Genomic DNA, 19,437 nt, shown 5'->3' on the forward strand with positions numbered 1-19,437 from the left:
TGCAGACAAGAGCGGCTCCGATATCGCAAAAGGAAGCTAGCTGTGCATCTTCAGATCCAAGGCTACGGAAGTTTTAAAATGGTTTAAACCAGGGATCTCCAATCTTCTTGAGCCTATGGATACCTTTGGAATTCCGACACGGCATTGTAAGCACAGCAACTAGGGTTGCCAAGTCCAATTCAAGAAATATCTGGGGACTTTGGGGGTGGAGCCAGGAGACCTTGGGGATGGAGCCAGGAGACTTTGGGGGGTGGAGCTAAGATCAAGGCTGTGACAAACATAACTGAACTCCAAGGGAGTTCTGGCCATCACATCACATCTGGCCAGCACACCTTTTCAGTTCCTTCCTTCCATAGGAAATAATGAAGGATAGGGGCACCTTCTTTTGAGACTCATAGAATTGGACCCCCTGGTCCAATCATTTTGAAACTTTGAGGGTATTTTGGGGAGAGGCACTAGATGCTATACTGAAAATTTGGTGCCTCTACCCCAAAAAACAGCCCCCCAGAGCCCCAGATACCCGCAGATCAATTCTCCATGATTTTCTATGGGAATAAATCTCCATAGGGAAGAACAGAGTCCCCAGCAGACGTTCCGCTCTCCTCCCCCCGCTTTCTGACGACCCTGAAGCGGGGGGAGGGCCTCCAAACCGGGGGGATCCCCTGCCCCCGCCTGGGGATTGGCAACCCTAACAGCAACAAAATGGCGAAACCCGCTGCGGGAGGCGGAAACAGCCACAAAATGACTGACAGAGCTCAAGAGCAGGAACATGGTGTAGATCCTTGTGCCGTGGCGACAGCTGCACAGCCAATCAGATCTCCAGTGGTCAATTGGAAGCTGTGCAAAAGCCCCATCCAATTCCTAAAAACACTTGACAGGCTCCAGAAAAGGTATTAGCAGACCCCATGGCACCTACGGGCACATGCTGAAGTGAACAAAATGGGGGTGCATGTGTGTGATTTCAACACAGAATAAACCAGGTAAGCAAAGGGGTTGGGAAAGAGAAGAAAAACCTTGTCTATAAACATAACAGCATCGATTGCAAAGCAAGCAAAAATGATATTAAATCACAAAAACTTTAATCAAATTGTAAATATTAAAAACTGCACCAAAATCCATCGATTTTGGTCACAGATGTGCATAGCTAGAAACAGATACTTACATACCCTAATATATGAATTATATTACAATGAGGTTTTTCTTCCTTTTTTCAACCTTTTGGCGATTTTTCTAAATACAACTTACCAGGTTTCCTATACAAACCGCACCATGAAGATTCCAGGATCAAAAAGACACGTTTGTAACAAAATCATACAAAAGTTTTGACCACCAGCTATGAGTTAAGCCCACTGTTCCAAAACTATGTTCTTGAACGATATGCTCACAGGTCAAGAGAAAAACATTCTGCCCACAACAGATTAAACATTCCCCTCATCAACACAAAACAGGGCCGTTTGCTTTCCCCAAACAGAAGCAGTGAAGGTAACTGAAATTTAGTTTTTTCTCCCCAGGGAATCAAAGCCTGCACCTTCTGCTATGAGAAGGCCTCCTCTCAAAGAATTTAACTTCCGTTCAGTCACTTTGAAGCAAGCACCAGTAATTTCAGTAAGAATTGCTTCCAAGTACACCAACTTTTTAAAGAGCCCCGTGGCGCAGAGTGGTAAAGCTGCAGTACTGAACTCTCTGCTCACGACCTGAGTTCGATTCCAGCGGAGGCTGGTTTCAGGTAGCCGGCTTGGGTTGACTCAGCCTTCCATCCTTCCGAGGTCGGTCAAATGAGGACCTAGCTTGCTGGGGGGGAAGTGTAGAGGACTGGGGAAGGCAAGGGCAAACCACCCCGTAAAAAAAGTCTCCCGTGATAACACCCGACTGGTGCTTGCACAGGGGACTACCTTTACCTTTTTTTTTTTTTACACCAACTTCACATTGAAGCCAAATGCATATTAATATGATCTGTTCTGTTTTTATTTATGAGACAGGTAAATCGGAGAACACATCCGGTTTGAATGAAAACATCATTTGTGCAGGCCCGGAGGCAATGCTCTTCTCCTTTGCAAATACTCGGCTAATCCGCACGTATTTATAGAAACACCAGTTGCATAAAATACTCTGACTGTGTCCAGTTTCCAAAAGCAACCCCCCTTCCTTTTCTTCAGCAAAAACAGATTCCATCTGCTTTGAAGAAAACATTCGATGCTGTTTGCTCCGCTACCGCTGGATAGCCGGGACCTACGTTATGTAAACTGACGCTGCAAAACAAACCCAACTCGCCGATATGTTCTGCATTATCTTTGCGGATTAAAATAACGTGGTGCGTGATCGCTGGGATAAGGGAAAGGTAGCCATCCTCGAGGCAATGCCCACGGAGGTCTTTACTTTCTTCGAAATGGATCAGACCAGACTTTCAGTCCTATGGGTACAAAACATATACAGACAAAACAACGGGTTTTTAAAAAGGCATTGGAATGTTTGAATGACGGCCAATCAACATCTTTTGACTATCCCTCGCTCAAAGGACGTCCGTCTTGCCCTGACCAGAACCAGTGGGTTGAAATTAGATCAAAAGAGTTTCCAGCTCAACATGAGGAAGAACTTCCTGACCGTTAGAGTGGTTCCTCGGTGGAACAGGCTTCCTCGGGAGGTGGTGGGCTCTCCTTCCTTGGAGGTTTCTAAACAGAGGCTAGATGGCCATCTGACAGCAATGAAGATCCTGTGAATTTAGGGGGAGGTGTTGTGTGTAGGGGGTTGGACTAGAGGACCCTGGAGGTCCCTATGATTCTGTGAACTTCCTGACAGAGCAGTTCCTCAGTGGAACAGGCTTCCTCCTCGGGAGGTGGTGGGCTCTCCTTCCTTGGAGGTTTTTAAACAGAGGCTCGATGGCCATCTGACAGCAATGAAGATCCTGTGAATTTAGGGGGAGATATTTGTGAGTTTCCTGCATTGTGCAGGGGGTTGGCCTAGATGACTCTGGAGGTCCCAACTCTATGATTCTATGATGCTACGATTCATTAGAGCAGTTCCTAAGAACATAAGAGAAGCCATGTTGGATCAGGCCAATGGCCCATCCAGTCCAACACTCTGTGTCACATAAGAACATAAGAGAAGCCATGTTGGATCAGGCCAGTGGCCCATCCAGTCCAACACTCTGCGTCACATAAGAACATAAGAGAAGCCATGTTGGATCAGGCCAATGGCCCATCCAGTCCAACACTCTGTGTCACATAAGAACATAAGAGAAGCCATATTAGATCAGGCCAATGGCCCATCCAGTCCAACACTCTGTCACATAAGAACATAAGAGAAGCCATGTTGGATCAGGCCAGTGGCCCATCCAGTCCAACACTCTGTGTCACATAAGAACATAAGAGAAGCCATGTTGGATCAGGCCAATGGCCCATCCAGTCCAACATTCTGTGTCACACAGTGGCCAATATATATATATATACACACACACACACACACACTGTGGCTAATAGCCACTGATGGACCTCTCCTCCATATTTTTATCTAACCCCCACTTGAAGCTGGCTATGCTTGTAGCCGCCGCCACCTCCTGTGGCAGTGAATTCCTTTTTAAAAAACAAAAACAAAAACAATTTATTATAATGTAATATATTGTAATGGTATGTTATCATTTGTCATTAAATGTTAATACACATATATAACATTTTCTCCACCCCACCCCCCCCTTTTGGTGACTCCCAGCAGTAACTACCCCCTTAACAAACATCTCCATATTCCTATTTAATTTAGTTTGTTATAAGGTAATAAACTCTATCTATTAAAGAATCTTTCTCCAAAAAAACCCCAAGGTTATAATTACAATCCATCTTCATGGTAGATCTTCTTAGTCATTAGCAAGTAAACGAAAAAGTTATAACCCAATAATCCTATTTTTTAAAAAAAATTGTAATCCATATATAGTTTCTTTAAAGATTAACCATCGTCAAAGATCACCAAATGTAGTGGCACGGTAGGTCCCTGTTTGTCCAATTCAATTCATTTCTTACAGTATACAACTAGCACAGATCATTATACACACCACTCAGAATTTTAAAAGTGGCCAATCGGTTAAATGGGATGTAAAAACAAAATAAAAACAGACAGTTATAAGTTAGATGAGCAATTTTCAGAAACTAAAGTACTGCATACAACATCCTTACAAACTTTACAGGCAGCAGCAAAAAACCTTGCGCAAGAAGCTGTCGCCTGCATGTTAACGGTAGGTGCTTTTATAAGTTACTGGCATCTACAGAAGTGAGCAGTGACTCCTGAAAGCTCCTCTCCTGCCACAAATTTTGTTAGTCTTGAAGGGGCTCCTGGGCTCTTGCTCTTTTCTATCACCAGATTAGTTTTAAACAACACTGCGGTCCTCTCATACACCCTTCTACAAAGCCTTCTGCGTGCTCCCCTGGGACTTTCTTCCCAACAGACCTACACGCCACTGTCCTCCTCCTTTACCCAGCAGCAGCTGCCCAGATGCAGCCTAAGAGAGTAAGAGAGAAACCTCCTGGTATCTACAGAGAAGCTCAGCATGCTTTCGACATGGGCAGAGACAGGAGGGCCACACCCCATGACCGCAGCGGTCTGCCCAGCAGGGCTAGAACAGGGGTGGGCAAACTTGCTCGACGTAAGAGCCACATAGAATGAATGTCAGATGTTTGAGAGAAGGAAGGAGGGAAGGAAAATAGATGGGGGAGGGAGGTGGAAAGAAAGCAACTTTAATTTAAACGCATTCTCCAAGGTACTGGCGGGCTTAGCTTGGGGAAATGATTTAGAGAAAGGCCTTCCCCAAGCCAGCTGATGGGGTGATGGGGGCTTCAAGAGCCTCATAATGTGTGTGCAAGAGCCCCATGTGGCTCCTGAGCCAGTTTGGCCACCCCTGGGTTACAATCTGGTTCTTTAAATGGAGCCCAGTGTTCCCTCTTCTATCTCCCGGCCTCTAGGGAAAATGGTTGTGTGAAAAACTGGTTCTCGACCCCAGAGAGAATCTACAGAATGTCCAAGTGTCAGGTTAGCAATTGTTTTAAAGCGGTCACTCTTCAAAAACGTTAGTCTGCTTGGCTTCTGCATAAACTTAGCAACAGGAGGCAAGAAAGGAGAGAGAGAAGTCTAAGCGAGAGAAACCACAAGGGTATTCTGGATTTCCAGAAAGCTTGGTTTTTATGAGGATTTTCCGGGAGAGTTACAAACAGCTCCACAAGAGATCAGCTAATAAACAAACAAACAAACAAAATTAGGTTTGTACGGCGCAAGAAAATCAATACCTTTTCTAAGAAATTTCTATACAGGGACTGTTTGCCAAAAAACATTTGTTTTAAGAAGAAGATATTGGATTTATACCCCCCCCTCCACTCCAAATTTCAGAGTCTCAGAGTGGCTCACAATCTCCTTTCCCTTCCTCCCCCACAACAGACACCCTGTGAGTTGGGTGGGGCTGAGAGGGCTCTCACGGCAGCTGCCCTTTCAAGGACAGCCTCTGCGAGAGCTATGGGTAATCCGAGGCCATTCTAGCAGCTGCAAGTGAGGAGTGGGAATCAAACCCGGTTCTCCCAGATAAAGAGTCCGCACACTTAACCACTATACCAAAGTGGCTCTCTAAGTTTATGCAGAAGACAGCTAAAAGTAAAGATAAAGGTAGTCCCCTGAGCAAGCACCAGTCGTTTCCAACTCTGGGGTGACGTTGCTTTCACAACGTTTTCATGACAGACTTTTTATGGGGTGGTGTGCCATTGCCTTCCCCAGTTATCTACTTCCCCCCCTGCAAGCTGGGTCCTCATTTTACCGACCTCAGAAGGATAGAAGGCTGAGTCAACCTTGGGCCAGCTACCTGAACCCAGCTTCCGCTGGGATTGAACTCAGGTCGTGAGCAGAGAGTTCAGACCGCAGCACTGCAGCTTTACCACTCTGTGCCACGGGGCTGGCCTACGGCAAATCTCTCTGTTGGTACATGCAGATAACATTACTTCAGCGTTATTTAATTCAAACTCAGTTGTCACCTGAAACATACCAATGCAATTCAAAATATTTTAAATGCCATTCAAGAGGCAAAAGAGGGCTAATTCTTATAAAACTGAACATGAACACCTTTTTTTTTGGCAGAAAAAGCCCGCAGGAATCATTTGCATATTAGGCCACACCCCCTGATGCCAAGCAGCTGGAACTGCGCCCTGCTCAAAAAAACCCCTGCCAGAGTAGTAAGAATTGATGTTGCAGGACAAATGTTAATGGCTCATGTAGAACTTGTTCTGGCCTGTTTCTCCTTAAAATGCACGTGAATAGCATGTCTCTGATCATATTACAGGACGAAGGAAAATTAAAAATACCTGCAAGCGCCTTTTATTTTTGGCCCACGACTGGGTCAAAATACTCGGATATCCATAATCTACATGCAAAATAACTAATAGGAAACAGCCCTAAGAAATCCCTTTAGCTGCATATTAAAAAGTGTACTGGAGCATATTTTGGGTGGGATCCTAAACAGATCAGAGGGGTATTCTTGGTACTTGGGGGGGGGACAGTGGGAGGGCCTCTGGTGTCCTGGCCCCATTAGTGGACCTCCTGACGGCACTTGGTTTTTTTGGCCACAGAGTGACACAGAGTGTTGGACTGGATGGGCCGTTGGCTGGATCCAACATGACTTCTCTTATGTTCTTAAGTGATGCTCTGTATTCTTGATGCTTGCAGGGGGGCACAGTGAGAGGGCTTCTAGCCCCACTGGTGGACCTCCTGATGGGGTTTTTTGGCCACTGTGTGACACAGAGTGTTGGACTGGATGGGTCATTGGCCTGATCTAACATGGCTTCTCTTATGTTAAGTTCAACCATCCTCCAAGGAGGTTTCCTCCAACTTAAGTGGCTCAAAGGAACCTTCAAACTGTGCTTGGAGTAGTGATACCATAGGGGTAGGATCAATCCAATTTACTTGTGAGTAAGCCCGCTTAGGATCAGACTGTTCAGAGCAAGGGCCACACACCCCCCCTCACAAGTGAGTATTTATGGAGATACCTGGAGCTGAACTTCTTCTTGGATAACACCAGCTCGGTTCATCGATTGCTCCTTTTCTGAGGAACACAGAAATGCTGAAGTCAGTCTCGTTAATTCAACACACGTGCTCACAAAGACGCAGCAAAAAATGGAAGGTTATTGCAAAGCCAGGTCCTGCTCAAAACAGACCTCTCAACTGTTCACCCCAGGGGTGTCAAACTCATTTGTTATGAGGGCTGGATCTGACATAAATGAAACTTTGGCAGACTGGGCCATGTGCGTTCATAAAATGTAATGCCAGGTAGCTGACACAGACAAACACAGTTAAAGATTTTTTTAAACTTAAAAGATGCTTAAAAAATTAGCACTCTTGCAATATTTTGCATATTTAATTGTCTCTGATAACTGACACCTCTCGTTCTGAATTACTGCATCAAAAACTGGAGACGATGTCTGTACTGTAGCAATCTTGAGTATGCTGTCCGGGTGCTGTATCTGTAAGTTGCAAACCTACTTTTGATTTGCTCGTGGGCCTGACAGGACCCCTCCCTGGTGGTCTGATTTGGCCCCTGAGCTGCGTGTTTGACACCCCTGGTTGACCCACTCTGACCAGAAGATGGGATGCTTGGTTTAGAAGGTCCCCAGCAGAAGATACTGACAGAATTGCCCGCCCCAGCTTTTCCCATGTTTCTATGCAAGTCGCCGTCCTAGATATGCGTCCTCTGAAGGCAGGCAATCCCACTCTCTCTCTCTACACTCAGAAGAATCTGATTGTGCTTAGTGCAGAGTCTCAGAAGGACAATAGGGAGTGACCAGAAGGAAAGATGGCAGAATCACTGTTCAAACAGAGTAGTCATCACAAGAAGAAAAGCCCTGCTGGAATTGACCTGCGGTCCATCCAGTCTAGCATCCTGCCTCACACAGTTACCCTGGACAACCAACAGAAGAGGCCGAGGCCATTCCCTGATGCTGCCTCCTAGAACTGGTCTTCAGAGGTTGACTGCCTCTGAATGAGAAGATTCCCTTTTAGTCACCATGGCTAGTAGCCCCTGATAGACGTATTCTCCATCGATACAAGCAGATACTTTGCATGCAAGTCCTTTGGCCTCTGGCGCATCTTTATTTAATAGGTCACCATTTGGGAATGACCGGTTTAGGTACCGGTCAGTGCCATACTCTGGTTTCTCTTCAGATTGCCCTGGTCAATGCTGGACTTTATCATCAGAAGAGGGGAGAAAGTAACCACAGGCACTGAAACGGCTGAAAGAAATATTTAAGACTCAGATAACAGCTAAATAAAAAGCACGGGTCCTTCCACATTAGAAGTGTGGCTTGAACTCCCAGCAGTGCAAATAAAGCCATGCTACAGGAAGCGTCTCCAACAGGAAGCTCGTGAGGTACAAGAAGCTTGCTGGCTGCTCCAAAGTGAACCCACTAGAACAGTGGCGCCCAACCTTTTTGGCCCTGCCCACGCAGCCCCAGGGCCAACAGGGTGAGGGCACCGAATTCGGCCTCCCCTCACCCCCCTTTGGTGCCTCCTCCTCCCAGCCCCCCTCCACGGCACCTCCTCCCCTCTCTGTTTTCACAAGTTTAAGGTCAGGAAAGGGGTGGTGAAGCGCCTCCGGGGTTCTTAAAAGGCTGCCAATCAGCTAATTAGCAAGGGAAACCATGGGAGCAGCGGCAAGCGACCCCCTGAAAAAGCTGCGCCGCCCTTGCCTCCTCCCCACTTCCTTCCTGGGCGTGGGGAGGAGACAACGGCAGCATGGCTTTTTCAGGGTCGCTTGCTGCTGCCCCCGTTTCCCCCGCCGATCAGCTGTTTGGCAGGGGGGTTGGCCTTTAAAGAGCTGCGGAGGTGCTTCGCCACCCCTTCCCCGGCCTTAAACTTGTAAAAACGGAGAGAGGAGGAGGCGCCATGGGGGGGGGGGAGCAGCGGGGCTGCGCGGCCTGGATGCTAACAGGCCTGTGGCCCAGGGGTTGGGGACCCCATGCACTAGAAGACCTTGCAAAAGAACACGAAATGGTCTGATTTCATAAAGGTTTTTAATCTGTATTGCTTAGCTGACAGCCAATACTGCCTGTAAGCTGTGGAGTCATGTGAGCAAAAATGCTACTTGGTGACCGACTGGCATTAAAGCTGTAAGCGACTGCATCAGTTAGCTTGCTCTGGGGCCACTTTCCCTGAGCTAGGACAAAAATGTGTGAGCCGGAGGCTAAGAAACGGTGAGCGAGCTCACACTAACTCAGCTCAGAGGGAACTCCGCCGACAGCTTCATTTCTGGGGCTCTTCCTATTTCTTTATTTCTAGGACAGAACACAACTCAGTAGCACATCTGTGCCGGGGGGAGGGGGGTTAAGGATTTCTCATTACTCAGAAGTGAACTCTTGTTGAAGAAAAGGTCGGCAGCCTCTGTGCCAGAGATAGGCGACTCCCCTTCCTCCCCATCTGACTGCAGCCTTCTGTAACACACCCCTCCCAAATTGTGCTAATGAGTAGTAAGGCTGCCAACTGAGCTGGGAAATACCTGGAGATCTGGGGTGTGGAGCCTGGGGTGGAGAGAGACCTCAGCAGGGTACGATGCCATAGAGTCCCCCCCTCCAAAGCTGCCGTTTTCTCCAGGAAAACTGAACTTTGAAGTCTGGGGATCAATTGTAACAGCAGATCTCCAGGTCCTCCCTGGAGGTTGGCAACCCTATTAAGGGGGATCCAAAGGAACAGCTAGGCATGACTTGCTGCTCCCTCGCTGTCTAAATGTTATTTCTTAAGTATTATCTGTTGACTGAATAAACGCAGGGAAATTCTGCTCAACCCTCACCAGCGCCTATTCCCCGGACCAGAAAAAGCCCTAAGAAAAAATCTGAGCAAACAGAAGCGCCCTCTGCTGGTCCTAGGCGAGAAAAAATTAAATTCAATTATGGAAAGAAAGAATTTGGATAGTTCTGAGTTTTCGCGTTTTCGCACAGGGCTTACCCCGGAGCGACGTCCCTCTTCACCGTGCAGCGTCTACACGGATTTCGCACCAATTGCTCCGCAGAACCCAGAAGAGCCGCGAAGTACTGCAGCTTTTGCGTCGCAAATGTAAACTGCCAAAAACCAACTTTACATTTGTGACGCAAAAGCCGCGGCTCTTCCGGGTTCTGCGGAGCAGTTGGTGCGAAATCTGCGTGGTAAAGAGGGACGTCGCTCCGGGGTAAGCCCTGTGCGAAAACGGCCAAAGTTTAATTCTGGGTATAAACTTTGTTGTTTAAACTTGGTTGGTTGCAGGTGCCACCGGCATGCAAAAGGTCCCAGGTTCAATCCCGGCCTCTCCAGTTAGGAGGACTAGGCAGGAGGCGATGTGAAAGACCTCTGCCAGAGACCCTGGAGAGCTGCTGCCAGCCCCGAATAGACAGTACTGACTCTGATGGATCAAGAGTCTGATTCAGCATCTTCCAGCAACAAAGTCCACATTTTAATCACTCACTGTGTAAGTCGGATTTCCTTTTGTTCCTCCTGAATCTACCGCCCATCAGCTTAATTGGATGCCCTTGAGCTCCAGTATTTTGGGAGAGTGAGATGTTAAAATATAGGAGCTCAAAGGCATCTTTAAAAAATATTTTATTCCAGGGTACAGATTGCTGGACCACAGCCAACTTCAGCACTCACCTGACCAAGTGGGCTCTAGTCCACGAAACGTTACACTAAAACGACTCTAACAATCTTTGCTCCTGGATCCAGGGGGGCAGCCATGTAGGTCTGAAGCAACAGAACAAAGTAGGAGTTCAGTAGCAACTTTAAGACCAACGAAGTCTTATTCAGAATGTAAGCTTTCCTATGTGTGCATACGGTACTTCATCAGAAAGTGAAATTAACAAATTAATTAGGGTTTGTAGAATCTTTCGGGATCAAGTGCCGTGTTCTACTGGAGAAAGTTTTCCTTCCAGACGTTTCGTTCTCACGGCACTTGATCCCGAAAGATTCAACGTCTGGAAGGAAAACTTTCTCCAGTAGAACACGCACTTGATCCTGAAAGATTCTACAAACCCTAATGATGTTACCAGCCGTGAAAACCTGAAATCTTTGATAACAAATTAATTTCCCAGAAAAATGCTGTCCAGACCAAATGTCCTTTCAGTTTGTTAATTTCACTATTTTGCCATTGGATTCTAACTTTGTACCATTTTGCATTCTTAACCACTGCCCACCAGTTATATGTAGCTCTGCTCTCTGTACCCCGTTCCATTGTCTGATGCATGCATACGAAAGCTGACATTCTGAATAAGACTCTGTTTGACTTAAAGTTGCTACTGGACTCCTACTTTATTCCTAATGAAGAGGGCACCAGTCCACTAAAATTTATGGTGGGCAAAAAATCCTGCTAGCCTTTAATGTTCCCTCCTGGTTATTTTTGCTGCCATAAGGAAGCAAAAATAGCTCTGGAACTATTTTTCACTATCACAAATAATTCCACAATCCTACTCTTCACCATCCAAAAACAATTACTAATATACTTCAGACTTGACTTCATATTATATTGCTTATTCAATGTCAGTAAACCAGTGCGGTTAAAGTTGCAGACTAGTATTTGGGAGTCCCAGGTTCCAATCCTCATTCATCCCATGGAAGCTTGCTAGGTGACCTTGGGCCAGTCACGTACTCTCAGCTTCACCTACTTCACAGGAGAAAAGAGCAAGAGTCCAGGGGCACCTCAAAGATTGGCAAAATTTATGCCAGAAGATGAACTTTTGTGAGTCACTGCTCACTTCTTCAGATACCTGATCTACCTCACAGGGTCATCATGAGAATAAAACAGCCAATGAGAACAACGTAAGGCATCCTGGGTCTCCATTTAAGTGAAACATGGGCTACAAATAACGTAAGTAAAAAGATAAATAAACGCCCCCCGGCCCACACAAATTCCGAGATTTTTCTTCTCCATTTATCAAATTGCTTAGCATCTTTCACAATGGGGATGGTTTGAAACAAATACATAATCCTTGGTAAGATATTCATTTTTACTGCAGCTATTCTGCCCAACAATGACAAATTGAGCTTGTTCCACTTTAGCATATCTTCTTCTATTTTGCGCCAGAGCTTTTCATAGTTGTTCCTAAACAGATCAATATTTTTCATTGTTATCTCTACCCCTAGGTATTTTACCTTAGAGGTAACTTCACAACCCGTTAGTCTTTGTAGTTCTTGTTGTCTATTTTTCTGCATATTCTTACATAAAATTTTTTATTTTTCTTTGTTTATGTAAAGTCCCGCCAACTCCCCAAACTCTTGTATTCTTGTTAACAACAACGGTGTAGCTTGTAAGGGATTTTCATTTATAAACATTACATCATCCGCAAATGCTCTATATTTATAGGTATACCCTTTTATTTGTAGTCCTTCTAAATCTTTTTCATCTTGGATCTGCATCAGTAAAATGAAAGTCCTGATAGATGCAAAAGAGAGAGGTGGGTTTCAATTACCAGATTTGAAACTGTATCATGAAGCAATTTGTTTAGTATGGTTGAAAGAATGGATAACGTTATTAAATAAAAAACTTCTAGTGTTAGAAGGCCATGGGAAAAAATTCGGCTGGCATGCCTACTTGTATTATGGGAAAAAGAAGATGGACGGTCTTTTCTCTCACCATTATATAAGGAGCAGCTTACTAAATGTGTGGATAAAGTACAAGAAATATGGCGATGAGAGAAGACCTTTGTGGATAGTGCCGGCTGAAGTGATAAAGTTAACGGCCAAAACAGTTAAGGAAAAACAACTATCATACAACCAACTACTAAAAATACAAAGTGGGAAAATAGAAATGAAAACTGCAGAAGAATTGAATTATAAATATGATTGGTTTCAAATGCAACAAATAAAAAGCTTGATGGAGAATGATATCAAAGCTGAAGGAATAAGGAAAGAGCAAACAGAAATGGAAAGAGTTCTGCTTGGAGATAATGAGAAATTAATTTCAAAAGTGTACAAATTACTTTTACAATGGACTACAGAAGATGAAGTAGTGAAATCTCAAATGATAAAATGGGCAATTAATGTAAATAAAGAAATAAAGATGGAATCTTGGGAATATCTGTGGAAAAACTCTATGAAACTCGCAACATGTCATAGTATTAAAGAGAACTGTTTTAAGATGATGTATAGATGGTATATGACTCCAAAAAAATTAGCAAAGATGAACAATAAGATGCCAGATAGGTGTTGGAAATGTAAAAAGCATGAAGGTTCTTTCTACCATATGTGGTGGACTTGTGAAAGAGCTAAAATGTTTTATAATAATAATAATAATAATAATTTTTTATTTCTATCCCGCCCTCCCCGCCGGAGCGGGCTCAGAGCGGCTCACAACATAATGATACATTACATCGGTTTTACATAATAAAAACATAAAAGCATAATTAAAACAGTTATAAATTATTAAAATTAACATAACAGAGTGGCGTTATAGAACATTTCCAGCAGCATAACTAGCTTTGTCACTGATTCTGTCACTAGTTGAAGGCCATCCTGAAAAGGTGGGTCTTACAGGCCCTACGAAATTGATCTAAACATTTTAGGGCCCTCACCTCCTCAGGGAGTTGGTTCCATAGCATTGGAGCGGCGATAGAGAAGGCCCGATCCCGGGTGGCCTTCAGTCTGGCCTCCCTTGGCCCAGGGATATTCAACTGGTTTTTCCCAGATGACCTCAGTGCCCTCTGGGGCTCGTGTGGGGAGAGACGGTCCCTCAGGTAGGTAGGTCCTCGGCCATATAGGGCTTTAAAGGTAATTACCAGCACCTTGTACCGAACTCGGTATACCACTGGCAGCCAGTGCAGCCCGCGCAGCCCCGGCTGTATGTGCTCCCATCTTGGGAGCCCCAACAACAGCCTAGCCGCCGCGTTCTGCACCAGCTGCAGCCGCCGAGTTCGACACAAGGGCAGCCCCATGTAGAGGGCGTTGCAGTAGTCCAGTCTCGAGGTGACCGTAGCATGGATCACCATTGCTAGGTCACGGCGCTCCAGGAAGGGGGCCAACTGCTTCGCCCGTCGAAGATGAAAGAACGCGGACTTGGCAGCAGCCGCTATCTGTGCCTCCATCGATAATGAAGGCTCCAGAAGAACCCCCAGGCTCCTGACCCTATGTGCCGCTTTAAGCTGCACACCGTCAAGGACCGGTAAGGGGATTTCCCTTCCCAGGGGACCGCGACCCAAGCAAAGGACCTCTGTCTTCGTTGGATTCAACTTCAGCCCGCTCAGTCTGAGCCAACCTGCCACGGCTTGCAATGCTAGGTCCAGGCTTTCTGGGACGGAGCCAGGCCGGCCATCCATTAGTAGATAGAGCTGGGTGTCATCGGCGTACTGATGGCACCCAAGCCCAAACCTCCGGGCAATCTGGGCAAGGGGGCGCATATAGATGTTAAACAACATCGGGGAAAGAACTGCCCCTTGTGGCACCCCACATATTAGTGGGTGCCTCCGGGACCGCTCCCCCCCAATGGCCACCCTTTGTCCCCGTCCTTCGAGGAAGGAGGAAAGCCACTGTAAGGCCAATCCCCGCGTCGGCGAGCCGGCGGGCCAGTAGCTGATGATCGACCGTATCAAATGCGGCCGACAGATCCAACAATATCAGCACCGCCACGCCGCCTCGATCCAGATGCCGCTGGAGGGCATCCACCAAGGCGACTAGCACTGTCTCCGTCCCATAACCTGGACGAAAGCCGGACTGGTGAGGGTCTAAGGCGGAAGTGTCATCCAAAAAACTCTGCAACTGTAACGCCACTGCCCTCTCTATGACCTTACCTAAAAATGGTAGGTTCGAGACCGGTCGGTAGTTTGCCAATTCGGCCGGATCTGCTGTACTCTTTTTTAGGAGAGGGCGGACCATGGCCTCTTTCAAAGATGTTGGAAATTGCCCTTCCAAGAGGGATCTATTTACGATATCCCGTATAGGATATCTAAGCTCCCTCTGGCAGGATTTAATTAGCCAGGAGGGGCATGGGTCAAGGTCACAAGTTGTAGGGCGTACAGTTGAGAGGACTTCGTCGACTTGGCAGATGATTCAACAAGAGATATCTAAGATCCTAGGATATGAATTTAACAAAGAAGCAGAGACTTTTCTGCTGGGATTACAAATGGAAAAATTTCCAAAAGAAGATAGAACTTTAATATGGTACTTGCTCTCAGCTGCTAGGACATTGTATGCGCAGTTGTGGAAGCAAGAAAAAATACCAGAAAAATGGGACTGGACTATAAAAGTTATGTCATGGAGTGAAATGGACAAGCTAACAAGAAAACTAAGAGACTGCGATTTAGAACTTTTTAATCGGGAGTGGAAGAAATTCAGAAGATATGTAGAAAAAGAGTGGAAAATAAAAGGACATTGGACAATTTTTGAAGATTAAGACCTTTAAGACAAGAATATAACTTTTGAAGGGGGGATCTTTTTCTTAATCAATTTTTGTTTTTTCTTGATAGTTAAAGGTACCTTTAATATCTGTTTTTTTAAAAAAAAAATAACACTGGCGGGGGTCAATTATTGGGGGGAGGGGTGGGAGAAAAGTAAGATGTGGGGTAGAATGATGTTTTTTTTTATCTTAAGCTTTTTATAAGTTGTAGATATAGTTCTACTACCATATGTTACTAATAAAAATTGTTTATACTAAAAAAAAAAAGATAAATAAACGCCCCATCTGTTGATTGCCCTGATTTGTGCTAGGGTTGGACAAACCGTGACTCGGGAGCCACATGTGGCTTTTTCACACATATTCTGCAGCTCTTGAAGCTCCCACAGCTGCGTTGGCCAACTTGGGGAAGGCACTCCTCTCTTTAAGTCCCATCTCCTAGCGGCAGCTTGGCGACTGCTTTTAAAGTTAAAGTTGCTTTCTTTCCACCTCTCCCTCCTCCATCTATTTGCTTTCCTTCCTTATGGCGCTCAAATATCTGACATTTATTCTATGTGGCTCTCAGGTTAAGCAAGTTTGGCCACCCCCACCCCCGATTTATGCTCTCTAGTCCACTCTGAGCTTTAGCAAAGAAGGCAAAACAACAACAATAAATAACATACCATGACTGCTAGAGGATCCCTGAAACTCAGTTCACACATACAAGTGGGGTTGCCAATCCCCAGTTGGGGGCAGAATCCCACCCCCCACCCGTTTGGAGGCCCTTCCCCCGCTTCAGGGTCATCAGAAAGCGGGGGGGGGAGGGAAATGTCTGCTGGGCACTCCATTATTCCCTATGGAGACCGACTCCCATAGAGTATAATGGATAATTGATCAATGGGTATCTGGGGCTTTTGGAGGGTTGTTTTTTTTAGGTAGAAGCACCAACTTTTCAGCATAGCATCTGGTGCCTCTCCTCATAACACCCCCCCAGGTTTCAAAAGGATTGGACGAGGGGGTCCAATTCTATGAGCCCCAAAAGAAGGTGTCCCTGTCCTTCATTATTCCCAACGGAGAGAAGGCATTTAAATGATGTGTGGTCCCTTTAACTGCGACGGCCAGAACTCCCTTTGGAGTGCAATGGTGCTTGTCACACCCTTGCTCCTGGCTCCACCCCCAAAGTCCCCAACTATTTCTTGCATTGGACCTGGCAAGCCTCCATACAAATCAACCCGGAACGTTTGCAACCTGCGTGATGACCAGACCCACCCATCGGGGAGGAGACAAGCTGGCCCTCGCCGTGCCTGCAGGGGAAGCGCGCGGGGTGACTTCAGGCGCGCGAAAGGCACGTGCAGCTCGAGCGGGAAGGGCCCCGGGTCACGTGGGGGAGAGGGCCGCGGCGGAGCCCCTCGCGCCTGCGCAGTCGCAGCCGGGACTTACTGTACTCCTCCAAGTGCATCAGCGGCCGGAAGTAAATGGGGTAGAAGGCCGCGCCCACCACGGCCACGAAGCCGCCGAAGATGAGGGCGGTCCGGTGAAGGGGCGCCATGAGGAGAAGGGGAAACGGAGCAGAAAGGCGAGTCCTCCGCCGCGTTTGGCCCCGCCCTTTGGCCCCCTGCACGGAGCGCCTCGGCTTCCTCTTCCGGGTCACGGAGGTGAACCGGTAGTGGGACGCTCTTTCCCGGCCCACGCGGAAGTTAGGCGTGAAAACTGTCCCTTCTTTCACCCCCCCCTCCTTGCAGGCTTTGCGGTCTTTTGCTGCCCTCTTGTGGACGCCGTCGGGAAACTAATTTCCCCGTATTAAGATCAATGCAGGTCGGCTGCCGTGTTGGTTTTAGGGTTGCCAAGTCCAATTCAATAAATATCAGGGGACTTTGGGGGTGGAGCCAGGAGACGTTGGGGGTGGAGACAGGAGCAAGGTTGTAACAAGCATAATTGAACTCCAAGGGAGTTCTGGCCATCACATTTAAAGGGACCGCACACCTATTTAAATGCCTTCCTTCCATAGGAAATAGTGAAGGCTAGGGGTGCCTTCTTTTGGGGCTCATAGAATTGGACCCCCTGGTCCAATCTTTTTGAAACGTGAGAGGTATTTTAGGGAGAGGCACTGGATGTTATACAGACAATTTGGTGCCTCTACCTCAAAAAACAGCCCCCCAGATCAATTCAACTTAATACCCTATGGCTCCCATAGGGAATAATTGAGTGTCCAGCAGACATTTCCCTCCCCCACCCCTGCTTTCTGATGACCCTGAAATGGGGGGAGGGCTTCCTAACTGGGGGATCCTCTGCGCCCCCCCCCCCCGGGCAACCCTAAGGCCAACCAAGTTTTATTCTGGGTACAAGAAAAAACGTATCTGAAGAAGTGTGCATGCTCTCTCTCTCTCGGTTTGACTTCGCGAGCGAAGATTTAAGAAGGGTGCAGTAGTCCACGTCTGCTGCAGGCTCGCTGGTGGCTGACAAGACCAATGCGGGACAGGCAGGTCCGGCCACAGTGGCTGCAGGGAAAAGTCTGATTTGGGGTTGGTGCTGTAGCAGTGCGATTCTTCCTCAATCTCCTTTTGTCCTCAAGACCAGCTATGCGTGCGTTCTCAAAGGAAGAGACAGCCTGGTGGATGGTGTGCCTCCATGCTTTGCGATCTGAGGCTAGGTCAGACCACTGGTGATGGTTGATGCGACAGGTGCCAAGGGATTTCTTCAAGGTGTCCTTGTACCTCTTCTTTGGTGCCCCTCTATTTCGATAAGAAAAAACGTATCTGAAGAAGTGTGCAGGCACACTACAGCTTATACCCAGAATGAAACTTGGTTGGTCTTAAAGGTTCCGCCAGACTCGAACTTCGTTCCGTTTTACAACTCAGTAACACAGAACTGACTTTGCAAGTGGGTGCCTTGGGTAAGTTTAGAACTTGGGTCTCACTTAGAGTTGCCAGCTCTAGGCTGGGAAATGCCTGCAAAATTGAGGGCCGAGCCTGGGAAAGGTGAAAAATAGGGTTGCCGGCTCTCCCCTGGCAGAGGGAGTAAGGTAAATGCCAGATGCAGGTGGGGAAACTCTTAGAGAGTTGGGAGTGGTGCCAGGTTGGGAAGGCTAGAGATCTCAGTGGGGTACAATGGCACAGTATCCACCCTCCAAAGCACTCATTTTTTGAAAAAGGGTTAGCTTGGAGATGAGTGGGAATTCCAGAGGATTCCCATGTCCCACCTAGGGTTGCCAAGTCCAATTCAAGAAATATCTGGGGACTTTGGGGGTGGAGCCAGGAGACTTCGGGGGTGGAGCCGGGAGACATTAGGGGTGGAGCCGAGATCAAGGCTGTGACAAGCATAATTGAACTCCAAGGGAGTTCTGGCCCTCACATTTAAAGGGACGGCACACCTTTTCAATGCCTTCCTCCCACAGGAAATAATGAAGGATAGGGGCGCCTACTTTTGGGGCTCATAGAATTGGACCCCCCTGGTCCAATCTTTTTGAAACCTGGGGGGTATTTTGGGGAGAGGCACTAGATGCTATACTGAAAATTTAGTGCCTCTACCCCAAAAAACAGCCCCCCTAGAGCCCCAGATACCCGTGGATCAATTCTCCACGATTTTCTATGGGAATAAATCTCCATAGGGAATAATAGAGTTCCCCGAAGACATTTCCCTCCCCTCCCCCTGCTTTCTGACGACCCTGAAGCGGGGGGAGGGCCTCCAAATCGGGGGATCCCCTGCCCCCACCTGGGGATTGGCAACCCTAGTCCCACCTGGAGGTTGCCATTCCTGGAAGCAGCCCTATTTGGCTCTCTTAGATGGAGGGGGCTAAGTGTAGGCATTCTCTTCCTCCCACTTCCATGGAATCTTGACTCCCCCCCCCTTATAAAAGCCAGTCATCTTCCATCAGAGGTGCAAATTCAATAAAACTAGCCCTGCCTGCAGGGGTCAACAGGGCGGGGGAAGCGCGCAGTATGAATGCAGGCTTGCGAAAGGCACGTGCAGCTCGAGCGGGAAGCGCCCCGGGTCACGTGGGGGAGAGGGCCTGCTTGTTTTCGGTGCGAATAAAGCTGTCTGTATGTAGAATGATTGTAACTCAGTCATTTTGGGGCCCATGCCCGACTGGGTTCTGCTTATGG

At 47.1% G+C, this 19,437-nt stretch overlaps 1 protein-coding gene across 1 annotated transcript; it reads right to left on the reverse strand.

Moving 5' to 3' along the window:
• Positions 1-1,937: 1,937 nt before the first annotated feature.
• On the reverse strand, positions 1,938-17,020 carry SMIM20 (small integral membrane protein 20). Its single transcript, XM_060246212.1, has 3 exons — positions 16,775-17,020; positions 7,008-7,063; positions 1,938-2,410 (listed from the first exon to the last, which is right to left on the reverse strand). The coding sequence occupies exons 1-3, from the start codon at positions 16,881-16,883 to the stop codon at positions 2,405-2,407; spliced, it is 171 nt and encodes a 56-aa protein (XP_060102195.1). The 5' UTR covers positions 16,884-17,020; the 3' UTR covers positions 1,938-2,404.
• Positions 17,021-19,437: the final 2,417 nt, after the last annotated feature.

The sequence above is a fragment of the Heteronotia binoei genome, chromosome 9 (genome assembly GCF_032191835.1).
Source record: "Heteronotia binoei isolate CCM8104 ecotype False Entrance Well chromosome 9, APGP_CSIRO_Hbin_v1, whole genome shotgun sequence".
NCBI lineage: Eukaryota > Metazoa > Chordata > Lepidosauria > Squamata > Gekkonidae > Heteronotia > Heteronotia binoei.

Coding starts and splice junctions, on each gene's coding strand:
- SMIM20 (XM_060246212.1), bottom strand. CDS start 16,883: ATGGCGCCCCTTCACCGGACCGCCCTCATCTTCGGCGGCTTCGTGGCC. Junction 7,064..16,774: donor GATGCACTTGGAGGAGTACA/GTAAGTCCCGGC, acceptor TGTGTTCCTCAG/AAAAGGAGCAATCGATGAAC.